Source organism: Psammomys obesus, unplaced genomic scaffold (assembly GCF_907164565.1).
Source record: "Psammomys obesus unplaced genomic scaffold, mPsaObe1.curated_primary_1811, whole genome shotgun sequence".
Taxonomy (NCBI): domain Eukaryota; kingdom Metazoa; phylum Chordata; class Mammalia; order Rodentia; family Muridae; genus Psammomys; species Psammomys obesus.
In genome coordinates, this window is record NW_026590061.1 from 747,606 (window position 1) to 764,299 (window position 16,694).

The 16,694-nt window shown below is 44.3% G+C and overlaps 2 protein-coding genes across 12 annotated transcripts in view; both read left to right on the forward strand.

Moving 5' to 3' along the window:
* The window catches only part of Caprin2 (caprin family member 2), a 50,467-nt gene extending 44,858 nt beyond the window's left edge, over positions 1-5,609 (forward strand). For all 8 annotated transcript variants that reach the window (XM_055605605.1, XM_055605604.1, XM_055605606.1 and 5 more), the window contains 4 exons: positions 306-491; positions 1,859-1,959; positions 2,890-2,953; positions 4,720-5,609. In XM_055605605.1, the coding sequence (XP_055461580.1) occupies positions 306-491; positions 1,859-1,959; positions 2,890-2,953; positions 4,720-5,285 (917 nt within the window). In that variant the 3' untranslated portion in view covers positions 5,286-5,609. The remainder of the gene's footprint in view (positions 1-305; positions 492-1,858; positions 1,960-2,889; positions 2,954-4,719) is intronic.
* A 6,415-nt stretch (positions 5,610-12,024) lies between these two features.
* Ipo8 (importin 8) overlaps positions 12,025-16,694 on the forward strand; it is a 50,454-nt gene continuing 45,784 nt past the window's right edge. For 2 of the 4 annotated variants that reach the window (XM_055605674.1, XM_055605675.1), the window contains exon 1: positions 12,028-12,413. In XM_055605674.1, coding sequence (XP_055461649.1) covers positions 12,330-12,413 — 84 coding nt within the window. In that variant the 5' untranslated portion in view covers positions 12,028-12,329. Of the gene's footprint in view, positions 12,414-16,694 lie in introns of all 4 variants that reach the window. The other 2 variants (XM_055605676.1, XM_055605673.1) reach the window with 2 other exon arrangements.

Sequence of the window (16,694 nt, forward strand, 5' to 3'; positions counted from 1 at the left end):
TGGCTACCTCGTATAAGTTGGCATCATATACTTGTTTTGTTTTAACTTAGTTCATTTAATATAACCCCTTTATGGCTCATTCATCCTGTACATGGCAGATTTTTTTCCCTCTATAACTGAGTAATATTCTGTTTCTCATATATGCTCATGTATCGTAAGTATGTTTTTAAAGGGAGAAAATATGTTAGAAGTTTTGATATATAGTGTATATATGTTGATAATATCCATATTATATGGATATATGTTGATAATATCAGGCCTTTATTACCATTTAACTCTTGGGTTTTAAATTGCTTTCTCTTAAGCTGCAGGTTGCCATCCTGATGGAACTGTTCATGTAAGCAATAGCAACCTTGCCTTTTACCCAGCACCTACGAGTATGTTTCACAGACCTGCTCAGCCATTTATTAGTAGTCGGGGGTCTGTGAGAGGATGTGCACGTGGAGGGAGGTTACTAATGAATCCCTGTCGCTCTCCTGGTGGCTACAAAGGTACGCTTTGACTCTGTGCTGAGGTACTTTCATCTGTATATTCGCCTGACTCCAACTGGACTCAAGTTTCGACTTTTCTCTGTTGTTTTTCCATTCCCATTTATAATTGTCTCTTAGTAGAGAGTAGAGTACTCAACATTTTTTGCTTATTTTATTTCTGTTTTCCTGAATGTCAATGTATCATGTGTGTGCATTGCCTACAGATGCTAGAAGGGGCCGTCAGGCCTGGAGCTTGTTGGCTCTCTGGGACAGCAGCCAGTGCTCTTTTCTTTAGATTTACTTATACAGCATACCGCCTGCATATGTGTCTGCGTAACAGATCTCATTAGAGGTGCTTAGGAGCCATCATGTCGTTGCTGGGGATTGAGCTCAGGACCTTTGGAAGAGCAGCCAGTGCTCCTAACCTCCGAGCATCTCTCCTGCCCTGCACCCAGTGTGCTTAAGCATTGATTTATCACTCTAGCACTCCAGTACTTTTAATACATGTGTTCTTTGCACAGACTAACTTGCTGACTGCAAAGCAGACTCACTCAAGAAGGGAGATTAATCAGCTTGGTTTGCAAGGGGGAGGGTTGATTCTCGTATTTGAATGGTATTTCTTTTTTCACTGATTGATTTACTCTTAAAACGTGTCCTAAGTAGACAAGGCTTATTTTCAGATTACTTTCAAACTGTTTTGCAGATAAAAACAAGAGAATTTGTCACATTGTGGACTCCTGGGATGTAGTTATGGTTGTAGGTGTTGTGTTTTGCTGTAGAAACATTTTAGTGTGTTTTTATTCAAAGAAGAGACACATGTCTTTTGTTCCGGCCCATGGTGCCAGCAAGATGGGCAGATATTATGGTCTCTGTACTGCCCAGAAGCTCCACTGTCTGACAGGACTAGAAGTGGCATGACAGACAATACAAGAAAGCCTATTTGAGCACAGCCCTAGAGGCTGATCCTTTTGGAGGTGCTTATGCAAATGGACTTGTGCTAACTAAATAGGATTGAAGTCGAATCTCCAGATTCTTTGATCAGGGTGCAGCTCATCAAGAGTGGGAGGATGTGTACAGCGTTTGTGCCCAGGGACAGCTGCTTGAACCTCATGGAGGAAAGTGATGAAGCTCTGGTTGCTAGGTCTGTTCCAAAATGTCATGCTGTAAGTGATAGTCTGGAGTCTGCTTTAAGTGGTTGGAGTAGTTATGCTTTCCATTGGCCCTGTACAAAGGCAGGGGGAAAGACTAAGAGCATAAATACTGACAGTGGCAGACACAGTAATAGAGACTAGATATATCACATCTAGTGCTGACGTGTGAGGTCTGTCCAGTTTTCTCCTCTAATGGCGTTTTCCATCATTTATGTATGGTGCTTGTTTATTCATTAGGTTTTGATAGTTACAGAGGACCTCCTTCAGCTTCAAGTGGGAATTACAGCCAGCTGCAGCTGCAAGCTAGAGAGTACCCTGGAACACCTTACTCTCCAAGGGTAAGTAGGAATAGTTGTTGCTACTAAATTGTGAAACAGATTGTTTTCTGTCATCAAGGGACTATGTAATTTAAAGGGACCATAATAATTTTCACATAAGCTCACTTACTCTTCTACTCTATAGAAAAGGGTTCAGAGGTTAAATTTCGTGTTTGTGGTCACGCAGCAAGTAAATGGGATAAAAATTGGATTGCAAAACTTTTTGTTAAACTTTAGAGCTTATGTTTCTTAGTGTTACTAAGTTGCCTTCAACTTAACTTACCTATTATAAATAGAAGACTTCATCTTTACAAGTTTAACTGTTTTATTTATTCTGGTTTGATCACTCAGCAGATTTTCTTCCTTCTATCTGACAGAACTATTAGGGATTTAGACATTGCATTTTAGCAAACATTGTAAACTTTCTGTCATGGTCATATTTAGGTATACATTTCTACTATACCAGTATTTTTCTATTAAAACTTTGTCTTATTTGCATGCATGCGTGTGTGTGTTCTCTCTCTCTCTCTCTCTCTCTCTCTCTGTGTGTGTGTGTGTGTGTGTGTGTGTGTGTGTGTACCATGGTATATGTATAGAGGTTAGAGGACAATTGTAGGCATTGATTGTCTTCTTTCTATCATTTGCATTCTGGGGATTGAACCCAGGTAGTAGGTCAGTCAGGCTTGGTGACAAGTGTCTTTATCCACTAAGACTTCTCACTGACCCTATAATCTTTACATTATATTTTCCATCTGGGTCATATTGAAGAAGTTATGTGCTCTTCTTGCTTTACTGTGCCCCTTTATATTAACATGAATGGCAGGCCATTCTCTGCTTTTAAGCTTCCATCATTATTCAGAGCTGTACTTTTTACATGGTGTTTTATAGATGCTAATTAACCTGTATTTTTGGTTTTTAGTGCCAATTTAAATATTCATTTATTTATTTTAGGATAATTTCCAGCAATGTTATAAAAGGTCAGGGACAGCTAATGGTCTTCAGGCACATTCAAAAGGTAAGGGTGATTACCTGCATAGATATACCCAAAGCATGCTTGTACTTCACTCTCGCCTCCACCAACTTCTCTCTGAAGCACTCTGCTTTCACCACTTATCTGTTGAAGTTTTCTGTTTTCTTAACTGTCATTCTAAAGGATTGAACAAGGCAGTAGACTACTAGGAAAAATCTGAAAACTGACAGTTTAATTGTGTGTGTTTTCTAAAAAATGTTTTGGTTTTTTTCCATATGAGCATGATTTACCTTTGACACAATTCCCTTTGCTAACTTTGGGTTGAGTCTGATGTTTCAGAATGGTGCCTTTTTTTTTTAGATTTATTCATTTTATGTTGTGTGTGTTTTACCTGCATGTATGCCTGCACAGCATGTACATGCTTGGTGGTACCTGTGTATGTCAGAAGACGGAATCAGATCCCCTAGAGCTAGAGTTAAAGATGGCTGGGAGATACGATGTGGTTGCTGGGAACCGAACCCAGGTCCTCTGCAAGAGCAACAAGTGCACTTAACCACTTACCCAGACCCTGCGGGATGGTGGCTTTTAAGATAAATGGTTCTAGTGTTAGTGCAATGATAGAGTTGAATAAACAGCAGTTAAAACATAGGACAGTGTAATTACTCACACTTGTTAAAATGAGAAGAGACCATTAAATGGTTCAGTGTAGTTGAAAAAGAGTTACTAAAGAGAACTTTTTCTAAGGAAAGCAGCCTTTATACCTTGAGAAAATGGCCTCTGTCCTTCATACCCTTCTTCATATTGAGCAGCGTCCTTGTTTTCTTGCTTGCTTTTGTTTTTTGTTTGTTTGTTTTGTTTTTTTGAGACAGGGTTTCTCTATATAGGGTTTTTTTGAGACAGGGTTTCCTTGGCTGTCCTGGACTTGCCTTGTAAACCAGGCTGGTCTTGAAATCATAGAGATATGCCTGCCTCTGCCTCCCTGAGTACTGGGATTAGAGGCATGTGCCCGGCTTGAGCAGAGTTTTTCACACAGCACCTAAAACATTATTTCAGGTGTGTAGAGATGGCTGTTTTGGGTAAAGTGCTTACCATGCAGTATAAAGACCTACATTGAGACTCCGGCATCTGTGTAAAAAGCTGGGCTCTGTGGCAGTTGCCTGTAACCCCAGAGTGGTGGTGGGAAGATCTCACAGGCTTGCCAGGACATTCTTTCAGCTATCCATAAGCTCCAGGGTCAGTGAGAGGCTTTGTTTCAAAAAATAAGGGGATGGGGACTGAGAACATTATCTGATGTCAACCTCCAGACTTCATATACATGCATCTGGGCACACACACGTAGCTTGCTCTCCCCCTCACACGCCACACATACAACGCACAATTTTATAGCTTTGTAACATTAAGTTGGATTGAGAGAACCAAGTGTGTATCTTGGGGCTTATTCCTCCTGTCTCTGAAGGGGTAATAGTTGACAGTTCTATAAGTGATGTCTCTTAGCTAATCTTAAATTTTCTTGAGCCCTTTTATAGTACCTACTTTGAGTAGAAGATTGGTCACTGAAAAATTAGTTGAGTGAGAGTTATGGAAGAAAGATAAGGAAAAATTGCCCAAAGTTTCGCAATTTGTGGAGGAAGGTACATTTTCTTGACCTTTAGAAAACAGAAAGCAATCAATACAAGATTACCTAGGACCTTTTGGGTACATTTTTATTGCTTTTTGGTTTTGGAATCTTGTGTTTCACTAGCTGACTAATGTTAAGTGCCCTGTCAAAGCTAAGACCTCACTGAAAAACTCACTGTATTCATGAACATCAGGCTGGAGTGACTCCTCTCAGGTGAGCAGCCCAGAAAGAGACAGCGAGACTTTGAACAGTGGAGACTCTGGGCAAGGAGAGTCCCGGAGCATGACCCCTGTGGATGTGCCAGCCACAAGCCCGACTGCTGCCACCCTGCCAGTCCACGCCTGTCCCCTGCCTCAGCAAATGCGAGTTGCCTTCTCAGCTGCCAGAACTTCCAATCTGGCTCCTGGAACTTTAGACCAACCTATTGTGTTTGATCTTCTTCTGAACAACCTGGGAGAGACCTTTGATCTTCAGCTTGGTAGATTCAGTTGCCCAGTGAATGGCACATATGTGTTCATTTTTCACATGCTAAAGCTGGCTGTGAATGTGCCACTGTATGTTAACCTCATGAAGAATGAGGAGGTCTTGGTGTCAGCCTATGCCAACGACGGTGCTCCAGACCATGAGACAGCGAGCAACCACGCCATTCTCCAGCTCCTCCAGGGAGACCAGATATGGTTGCGCTTACACAGGGGAGCAATTTATGGAAGTAGCTGGAAATACTCGACATTTTCAGGCTATCTTCTTTATCAAGATTGAAATTCAGTTCACAGTGAAAGAATGAAGTTCTCACTAGCGGATCTAAGGAAAGGTAGTCCTTGCCCTGGAGATTGACTGACCGTGGGAAGTACTTTGCTTCTAGAGGAAGAAGGAGGTCCTTACTCTCATGTTCTCCTCTCTGTGAAGACTTTGAAGCGGAGTGACAATTAGCACTAATGTAGCACGTTGTGATGGAGCCGCAGTCACACTGTGGGTGTGTGCTGTCTGCACTTGACTGTGTTAAGGGTCAGCTTACTGAACTGCCTGCCTCCAGTTCAGACAAGTTACAGTGCCGTGTTGTGCCCCAATAAAGCTTGCACTGCACTTCCAGTTGTTTCTGTTTATGGAAGCATTTCACTGAGGGGTAAGGACTCATCGCTGACAGCTCTGGAATGAAGGCTTATTAATGGTTCGTGGTGTTAGTTTAGAAGAAGATCTTCCTATGCACTAGGTTCTTCCGGGATCACTTTTCTCTGATGGACTCTGTCTCATTATTAGAAGATGGATGGGGTGGGGCAGTGGGGGCGCCCACCTTTAGTCCTACCACTCGGGGGCAGAGGCAGGCGGGCAGATCTCGGAGCTTGATCCCACCACTCAGGGGCAGAGGCAGGCGGGCAGGTCTCTGAGCTTAATCCCAGCACTTGGGGGCAGGTCTCTGAGCTTGAGGCCAGCCTGGTCTGCAGATGGAAGTACAGGATAGCCAGGGCTACACAGGGAAACTCTGTCTCAAAGAAAAAAGATGGATGTTTTCCACTGGCCAAACTGCATGTTCTTCTTGAACATGTTCTTACTTCCTTGCCATAGGGCACATTCTCCATTTAGCTGCATTTTGTTGTCTGCTCTGTGTGTTACAACAAGGCACAGTAAGAGATGCACATGTGAACTCTGCTCTTAGAAAGATGCTGGGTTTAATTTGAATAAACAAAGTGCTGAGTAACTCAAAAGTTAGGCTTTGTGCTTATATCCTGCCTCTGCTCCTCCTAATTAACCTTGGATTAGCTGTTTTACCTCTAGGATTGAGCTTCCCTCCCTCCTTTCTTCTCTCTTGGTGTTTTGTCTTTTTGAGACGGGATTTCTCTGTGTAGTCTTGGCTGTCCTGGACTTAGTTGTAGACCAGGCTGGCCTCAAATTCACAGAGATCCGCCTCCCTCTGCCTCTGCCTTGATTACAGGAGTACGCCACCACTGCCTGGCTTCCCTCTTGTTTTTAAAGACTATCTTCCCATGTGTAAACTGGATCAGTATAATGGGGCAGTTGTGAAGTTTTACTAAAGGCATATTTAAATACTTAACACTGTGCCTGGCACATAAATATTATATGCTATAGTTTTCTTTTTTATCATTCTGAAAATTAGGGTTTTGTGGGTATGTGTTCACTGTCTTACGCAGATCAGTAGCCACTGTACTTTGGCACTAATTTGAGATGGGACTTTCTCATATATTATATAGTTTAAATTTAAATCTCTCTCTCTTTCTGTTTCTGTTTTTTGAGAGAGGGTTTCTCTGTGTAGCCTCGACTATCCAGGACTCACTTTGTAGACCAGGCTGTCTTGAACTCACAGAAATAGGCCTCTTTCTCCCTAAATGCTGGGATTACAGGCGTGTGCTACTGCAACCAGCCAAACTTAAATCTCTTAGTTGTTCTAGTGCTTTATTTCTCAGTTACTATAAGGAGTTATTTTCAGATTTACTTTGTTATAATATTGAGAACTATATTAAACATTAGAGAAAGATGTTTTTGTTTATTAACTAAAGCAGCTTATCTGCCAAGGACTGATACCGCTAAATGACTGACGGCAGGTCAGTGCTCAGAGCAGCCAGTTTATCAGGTCAGCGGGGTCTTTCTCATCACCACACAGTCAACATTTACAGTATTGGTGGCAACTCTGTTCTCTCAGGTTAAGTCCTGTTAACAACAGAGCTGCTGACTAGCTCTTCCCTAGCTGTCTGGAGTTTCCTGTGTAGACCAGGCTGGCCCAGAACTTAAAAAGATCTGCCTACCTCTGTCTCCCAAGTGCTTGAATTACAGGTGTACACCACCATGCCTGGCTACTCTATATCTTAAAAAACAAAACAAAACAAAAAAACAAAACAAAACAACAAAAAAAACCAAAACAAAACTGTGTGTGCTTGAAAGATCCCCGGAGGGTATCTTTTGTCTGAGAGACCCCTGCCCAAGGATCAACGAGTCCAGGCGTTCGGATGCAAACAGCAAGAGGCTTTTATTGGATACTCGGGTACCCGGGGCGAAAAGTCATTCGGGAGCCTTCCGCGCCCCCTTGGTGGAAAGCTGGGGTTTTTATAGGGTTTTAGAGCAGAAGCGTGGGTACAGAAGCGAGAAGCATGGTTACAGGGAACTGATTGGCACGTTTACATGAGACCACAGTTTGCGTCAAAGTTGGGCAGGGGCGCCAGAATTCCAGGAACTGGGTGGTCAAAACGGTCATGATGACCCCTTAACGTGGCCCGCCACCTGTTATTTTGTTTTTCCCTATCTCAGTTGGACCAATCTCTGACAGATATCCCATGAGGGTAGTCACAACAAGTTGTTTTTAGCTCAACAGGGGCAGCCTGACCGCAGATATCCCAAGTGGGTGACACAGCTGGGTTTCTTAGTAATTTTCCAGCTTTTTATCTGGCCTTCAGAGTTTTACAAAACAGTGGTGTCCCACAAAATGGCGTTAGCTATGTTTAACTTAGGGTGAGGCAGGAGTCTTTCATTCTGTGTGTGTGTGTGTGCGCACCACATGGAAGCCAGAGCATTGGGTCCCCTGAAACTAGATGACAGGTATGTGTGAGCCACCATGTTGGTTGTGGGAACTACCAGAGCAGTCCGTGCTTTTAACTACTGAGCCGTCTCTCCAGCCCCTCACTGTCTTTTCTGACACAGTTGCTCACTAACTAACAGCAGATCGGTCAGTTTCTCCTCCGCCCTGAGATGTCTGTGATTGAATAGCACTTGCCCCACTGAGCCACCTCCAGCCTAGATGCCTTCTTTAATTACCAAGTCCACCACAGCCTCTTGGGAAAGTCTGCTCAGTTCCTGGAGCTATTGGATGGGATATTAATTAACAGAGTACTAAGGTACAGTGTCTATGTTTATATATTACTTGCCCTCATGGCTCACTTGCATTTTTGTGGCTCTCAGAAACACTGCTGAAGGGTGTTATCACACATCACGGGCTTGGCCTTTTGGGCTCATCATGTCAATCTTTAATCAAGAAAATACTTCACAGACTGCCTGTAGGCCAGTCTGATAGATGCTTTTGAGATTCCCCTTTCCAGATGACCTTAGCTTCACAGACCTGCCTGTAGGCCAGTCTGATAGATGTGTTTCCTCTTTCCAGATCACCTTAGCTTGAGTCGAGTTGATAAAAAGTTAGCTAGCTCGTTCAAGTCTGCCCCAAGGGTAGGAAAAAATTTATGGGAAACTTGCCTTTTAACTTATTTAGACGCAACCCTTGCTCTGATGAAGCCCATAGACTTAGTCTCCAAGTGGGTTCCCTAGTAAAGGGAACAGGGACTATCTCTGACATGAACTCAGTGGCTGGTTCTTTGATCACCTCCCTCTGAGGGGGGAGCAGCCTTGCCAGGCCACAGAAGAAGATAATGTAGCCAGTCCTGATGAGACCTGATAGGTTAGGGTCAGATGGAAGGGGAGGACCTGCCCTACCAGTGGACTTGGGGAGGGGCATGGGAGGAGATGAGGGAGGGAGAGTGGGATTGGGAGGAGAGGAGGGAGGGGGCCACAGCTGGGATACAAAGTGAATAAACTGTAATAAATAATAAAAATACAAAATTAAAGACAATGGTAGGATTACATATGGTTGTAAGAAATAAGATGGGTTCCATGAAATCTTATCCAGTTTTCTTTGACAATAACATCTTGTAAAACTATAGTCCAATATTACAGCCAGGATTCGAATACTGTAAGACATTTTTATCACCACAAAATCCTCAGGTTACATGTTTGTAGCTCCATCCACTTTCTCTATGTCCTCTGCCATGTTAGCCCTTTGATCTTTGAATGGTTTTTACGGGATGATATGAATGTAGACAGCACACATCAGTTTAAGGTTGTGCAGTTCTCTGCACATTTGTTCAAATTGCTTTGCTTTTCATTGTGTCTTAGTTCCTTTCTGTTTCTGTGATAAAATACTCTGACAAGTTGGGGGAAAAAAGGTTTGTTTGAACTTCTGGTTCCAAGTTACAGTCCTTATTGTGGGGCATTCCCCAGTATCTTGAAGTATCTGGTCAGATCACACCCTTTAATGCTGCAGAGAAAGCCACTTCGCTTGCTTTCTCTAATCACATGGTTCAGAGCCCCTTATTAGGGAATATTGTTCCCTGTAGTGGGCAGGGATTTCAACTTAATCAAGGGGAGTCCCAGACACCCACAGGAGAGTCTAAACAGTTCCTCATTGAGACTTTCTGCCCTAGTAATTCTAGATTGTGTCACATTGACGATTAAGACTAACCTGGAACGTTCTATGTGTAGACTTCACAGATTACCCACTGAAGGACAACTGGACTGTTTCCAGGTTTAGGCTTTAAGAAACACAGTGCCACACACACCTATGGTACAAGTTTTCTTTTTTTCAAGACAGGCTTTCTCTGCTGTACCTGAACGTCCCTCTGTAAATCAGGCTGGCCTAAAATTCAGAGATCCACCTGCCTCTGCCTTCTGAGTGCTGGGATTATAGGTGTGCACTGCCATACCTGGCTTCATGTACAGGTTTTTTTTTTTATTTTTTATTTTTATTTTTTTAGATTATTTATTATTTATACAGCATTCTGCCTGTGCACGAGAAGAGGGCACCCGATCTCTCTGTAGATGGTTGTGAGCCACCATGTGGTTGCTGAGAACTGAACTCAGGACCCTTAGAAGAACAGCCAGTGCTCCTAACCTCTGAGCCATCTCTCCAGCCCCAGGTACAGGTTTTCTGCAGTACTGAACTCTACTGTACGGCAAATTCTCCGAAGTGTAACTGCTGACCCATATGCTGGTCTCATGTTTTAGTTTTAGGGCTTCCCCCTGAATATTTCTGTGTAATAGTCCTGACTGTTCTAGAACTTGCTTTGTAGACCAGGTTGGTCTCGAACTCACAGAGATCTGCCTGCCTCTGCTTTCCAAGTGCTGGGATTGAAGGTGTGCACCCCCACTGCCCAGGTCTAGGCTTTTTTTTTTTTTTTTTTTTAAAGAAAGAAACTGATGATTATTCTCCACAGTGGCTGTACTAGTTGGCATTCTGACCATCAGTATAAGGAAATGCTTTTCTATATCTTTACGAGCATTCAATGGTGCCACTGTTTTTGATCTCCTCTCTTTATATTGAAAAAACTGCCATCATAATGTAGGAAGAACATCCTGGTAGATGTGTAGGTATTGGAACACATTTAATTTAAGGGAAAAATGTGATTAGAACTTTGTCACTTGTCTGTTAGGTTGATTTTATTGCTGTGAGAATCAGTCCCAAGTCCTCTTGATAAATAAGTGCTCCTAACTGCTGAATTATCCTTCCAGTCTCCCAAATTTTAACAACAACAACAAAAATGAAAAACAGAGGTGGACTATATGGAGCCAGACTTTGAGAAGATGGGAGAAATTCTGTTCAGGATGTAGGGAATGAGGTGGAGAGGTGAATTTGGGGTGGTTGAATGCTGCTGACAGGGGCTTTGCTCATTTTTGTAGGGCTCTGTAGGATGGAGTGGGGGACTTGAGAACATTCCTGAAGGATTCAGAACAGCTACTGAAGGAAATGAGAGCTAGTTAGAGACAACAGGATTGGTTACTGGGTGTAAAGAAAAAGCAGCACTGTAAACACGTGTTCTTTCCCTCAGACACATACTTGGTCAGTGAGCACAACAGGTTAAAGGTCGTCTAGAATCGTTGAGTTGTGAGACACAAAGCAGCGAAGGATGCGTAGTCGGGGATGGATGGTTCCAGAATTGAGGAACGAGGGAGTTGGGAGCAGGTGTAGAATTAATAAGGGCAAGTCAGAACAGGCTTTGAAGCAGAAAAGAGGACTGCAGTGAGCTCAGGCTGAAGCTGCAGGACTGCCTCGAGTTTGAGGCTAGCCTGGGCTATGAAGAGAGATCTTGTATCACAGCACAAAGAAAAAAGTCTATTAGAGTTAAGATTTCACAAGTAGAGAAAATTGGAGGTGAGGCTAGGAAAAGCACTGTTTCAAACTGAAAATGCGTTTGCACTACACTCTGATGGGTGCGTGCATAACGGACGGAAACGGGCAACGCTGAGGGCCATCTATATGCATTAGATTATGAGTTCTTTCAGACAGACCTGCACTGAATTTCATCTTGCTGTAACACGGTTTCTAAACATTACAGTTTTCTGTTTGAAAACATTTAACACATGTTCAAAGAGTGAATGCCAGGAAAAAGGGTGGCTCTCCGACATGATTTCAAGGCCCCAGCAAGTTTGTCTTGAAACAGCTCAGTTGTGACGCGCAGAGTTCGCGAACAAAAACTGTCACTCGTTTAGACGTGCCCAGTTTGCAGCAGAGGTACGCAGACGCCCGGCCAGCGAACTTCGCTCACGCCCTTGGGCGGGCAGGTTAGGTTTCCGTACAGCACCATGGCGGCCGTCCGCAGTGGTGCAGAGCCAACCGGAGCACGCCGGCTTTCCCCGGAAGCGCGCCTCCGCCGCGCTGGCTCCTGAGGCACGAGCGGACCGTTTTCAGTACAGCATCATGGCGTCCCCTGCGGGGGCCCGTCGGTGCAGCACGCCAGGCAAGCGGCTGTCGTAAAGCAGTCGCTGCTTCCTCTCTGCCGCCTCCCCACCCCGGCTGTCGTAAACGGTGAATGGAGAGAGAGTTGTCGGGGGAAAGGAGGGAGGACGGGGGGCGCAGAGGCAGAGTGGCGCAGCAAGTATCCGCGGGCGGCGGCGGCGGCGGCGGCGGCGGCGGCGGCGGCGGGTGGGGGTGACGTGGTCGCCGGCCGCGGCGGAGGGGTCCGGGAGCGGCCCGGAGACACCCCGGCTGCAACCCGGCCTGCTGGCCCTGGGGCTGCTCCCCCGCCTGCGGACATGGACCTCAACCGGATCATCCAGGCGCTGAAGGGCACTATCGACCCGAAGCTGAGGATCGCCGCCGAGACGGAGCTTAACCAGGTGAGCGGCGGCGGCCTCCTCCTCCTCCTCCTCTCCCTTTCCTGCCCCCAGCCTGGACCAGGACCCCTGCGGAGCAGCTGGGCACCTGTTGGCTGTCCGCGCCCTTCTGGGTGCGCTGGCCCAGCCCTCTTGGACAGCACAAAGAAGACAGGAAGCCTTTGCCAGTGTTCTTTGGGTGTGTTTTCTTTTCCTTAGTGCGCTTACGTGGAGATGTGGTGGGAAAATTAACCAGAGCGGAGCCAGCTTTTCTCCGGACCCGCCCTTTTCAGGTGCCGCTGTTGTAAACCCCGTCGCCTGCTTCTGGCGTCGGCAGTGCGGATCGTGGCAGTCTTGCTTGGGCGCTGGGCAATGCCGAGAGTTCTGGGAAGAGCACGCGGATTCCGTGGGCCGTGGACCTTCTCAGAGACCGGCCCAGCAGTACATATTTGAGGCATTTCTTTCGAAGGCTGAAATGTCTGTGACTTTCTTTTAAGCACTCTCCATTCTTCATTCTTCTAATCAGTCTTGACATTGTTCCAGGGTTTTCCCCAATAATTTTTGTCTTTTTTTTTTTTTTTTTTTGTCCTTACCACCTGTCTTTTTCATTTCGGAGACAGGGTCTCACTGTGTAGTTCTGGGTAGCCTGGAACTCGGTGTTTAAACAGGCTGGCTTGGAACTCAAGAGATACACCTGCTGCTCCCTCCTCTGCCTCTAGACCGCTGGGATTAAAGGTGTGTGCTATCTCATCTGGCCCAACATTTCAAAATCATGATTATCAAAACCTCTGGTTCTACACATGTAAGAGGACTGTGGGCCTCTTATTAAAAAGTACGAATTAAAATCCCCTTGCATGGCTTGACAATTGTTTGAGGTTGTGTGCACATGTGAAGGGATCTTCCTTAATTAGTGGAGCTTAAGGGGTTGCCGGGACCAGTGGCCTCTGCTTCTCTGAGAAATGTTGGGTGTGCAAATTATGGGCCTCATCCCTGCTGTAAAGAATCTGAAAAGCTGGGAGTTGGAACAAGTTTGGGTTATAGCTGGCTCCCAGGCAATTCTTTGCCTCCTAAAGTAGAAGGGTACTTCTTGGCCAGGATGGCCCTGGTTTAGTGTTTAGAAAACAGGTGTGTTTTGAATCTTTGAAAGAGAAACATTAGCTGGCAGTCTGTGAAGTTGGAGGTTCATGTGAATCCAGGGTCCTCAAGAGATAAGAAGGAAAATCGAGGCCCTGTTAGTGTCTGCCTGTGCTCTAGAGTGTTCAACAACAGTTCTGGAGGCTCTTTTTGATTTCCACTGTGTTCAAGCCTGTAATCCTGACACACAAGGCTTGTTGAACAGGCCAAAATGGATGCTTTGATTTCTCAAAAAGAAAAGGACTGTCACCCCAGAGTAAGAGACACTTAATGTTAGGACCTGTCCCACATCTTGTAGAGTACCTGTCTGGAGTAACAGTCGTCATGGTTTAGTTAGTTGGAATGCCATGGGGGCTGGACTTGGAACCTGCTGGTGTGGACAGGGAGGCTGCCTGCTTGACACTGCTCTCACCACAGGGCCAGGTGGCCTTTTGATAGTGACAACAGGGAACATGACTTTGTTGCTATGCTATACTTTCTGCCCATAGCCTAACTGTAAAAACTTTCACGTGCCTGGTTCAATGTTGTGAGGCTTACTGCCTTGTCGGCTAGCCTAGGCCTAGTCCTGGAAGCTTCTAGCCTCCTTGAATCTAACCTAGGCCTAGAATGTTTTCAGCCTCAGAGACTTACAGCTAAATAAGCTCACTCGGTCTTGTTCTTTCTGAGCTCTGGCTGGTTCAACTTAGCTGTTGTGGCTCAAACTCCTCTCCCAACTGACTGATTCAATCTGGGTTTTCTCTCGGCCTCTGAATTGCTCTGCTTGACTAACTGAAGCAATCTGCTCTAATCTCCTGGCTCCTCATTCTCTGGCTCATTTGGTTTTCACCTGTGTTCTCTCTCTCTCTCTCTCTCTCTCTGCAGCCTGTCTCTCCATTACTGTCCTGTAAAACTTCATCCTCTGCATTGTCCCTGAAGTAGCTTCCCTTTCCTCATCTCCTTGAGAGTTGAGTGTATCCTAGTCTGTCAGATCGTTCTCTGATTTGTTAACTGTTTCTGCCACTCAGTTAAACATCACTTTCAAACGTGGGTGCTTCCTTCTACAAACTAACTTTACCTTCATTGTGTGGAATTAAAGGTGTGCACCACCACACCTGGACCTAAGCTTTTCTTTACCTGAAACTTGCTCCATACCAGGCTGGCCTTGAACTCATATCAGTTTGCCTCTGTCTCCTGGATTAAAGGTGTGTCTATATTCCAGCCCAATCACACAGACCTGGAAGGTCTGTGAATGTGATCTCTTGCCAGAGCAAGATCTGGATTAACATTCCTCTACACCTAACCTTGCTTTTTTTTTTTTTTTTTTCCTGATTTGTCAGCACATAAGTGCATTGATATTATGGAAGTAGGGAAGGTTTGTTTGAAGCTTGCAGAACTGGGAGATATTCAATCCCTTGTTTCTTTTCATAGTATCTTAATCCAAATTCTGCCTCATCAGAAGACCATTTTCCTTGTTACTTATGAAAGTAGTGTGTTTTATTTAAAGTGTGAGGCCCTAGGATCATCCCCAGCACGACAAAAATCAAACAAAAGAACAAGATAGCGTTGCTGTGTCATTCATTTAGCATTTATATCTCCTACAATGTTTTGAACTGTAATATGTCATCAATAATTTTTTGTACTTGAAGTAGAAGACCTAGGTATGATGTCACTTTAGTAAAGTGTGATTTGGGTATTGGGTTTTGCAAGCTTGTCCCTTAGCCCCTTGCAGCATGAATGAATAGGTATCTACTGTATAGGATTAGAGTTTAGCGCCTTTAGATTTCCCCCCAGAGGGGCCTCATGCAGCCCCGGCTGTCCCGGCCTTGCTGTTTCTGAGACCGTCTGACCCTCCTGGGTCCACCTCCTGGGTGCTGCACCACTATGCGGGGCTGTGCGGTGCTGACTATGGAGCAGGGGCTTTGGGTATGGTAGGCAGGCACTCTGCAAACTGAGCTGTATCCCTCCCATCTTTTTCTTTCCTTGCAATTTCTCCTCTTCTTCCTCCCAACCTCTTTGAGATAATGTCTTGCCCCGTAGCCTAGTCCTCCTACCTCAGCCTTCTGTGTGTTGGGATCATGTGTGTGCTGTCATGCCTGGCTTTTTTTTCTTTTGGTTACAGGGGATTGAGATTGAACCCAGGGTCTTGTTCCTGCTAGGTCAATATAGTTTGTTTATTTTCAGCCTTAAGACATTTACTTTCATTACCAAGTTTTGGAATCCCTACTTTCTGTATAGATAGGCATATATATGTGTGTAATCATTATATATATAATCATTAAGGATATATAATCATATATATATCATTATATGTATATAATCATTATATATATATATATATATTTATTTATTTATTTATTTTGTGGTGGTTCTTATTGGATCCAAGATGCACATGTGAGGCATGCACCAAGCTGCATCTTTGGGCATCATTTTCTTTGCCCTTTAAGGGAGCTTTCTTTTAGGAATAACAGGAGTTATTTGCTGAGATGCCCTGGGAGCTCACCAGCTGCTTGGGAGAGACGGGCCGTGAGTTCTGTAGAGAACAGTTATAATCTGTGGGGATAAAGAAATGGGACAGCCATTTTCTAAGGGTAGCATTAGTGGAGACCTGGATGTTGAAACAAGATAGGCAGGCCAAGCCCAGGGCAGGAACAGAGGGATGGCAAGTTGAAAACCTTCACCCAGCACACCAGCTGGGACTAGAGGAATGAGGGGTCAGAGCCCAGGAGTGGCAAGTCTTGGCATTGTATGAGTTTTCAAAAAGCACAGAATTTAAGCAATATAAGAGTTTATTTTCAGAAAGCTTTATAGATACAAAGCAAGAATACTCATGATGTCATTGAGAAGTGAGTCATCTTATTTGTTAGAAACTCGAAGCCCAGTGAGGAACAAAGGTGGGCTGTTATTTTTGAGGAAAGTTGCATTTGAATGCGTATGTATTTGCCTGAATATTTCACAGTACCAAATTAACATAGGCCAAATCAGCAAAGAAGTCAAACTTTCCAAAATTCTTTAAAATGGCTAATTGTTGCAAAACAGGACTCTGAAATGTGTACAATGACTACAGTTTTAATATGGCGTTAGTCTATTATATAGGTTATTTTGTGAGTTTTAAAGAACTGAAGTCAGTTTTTATGATTATAATAAACTCTAAATGTTTATTTTTTATTTAATATAAGATCTTTCACTAGCTAA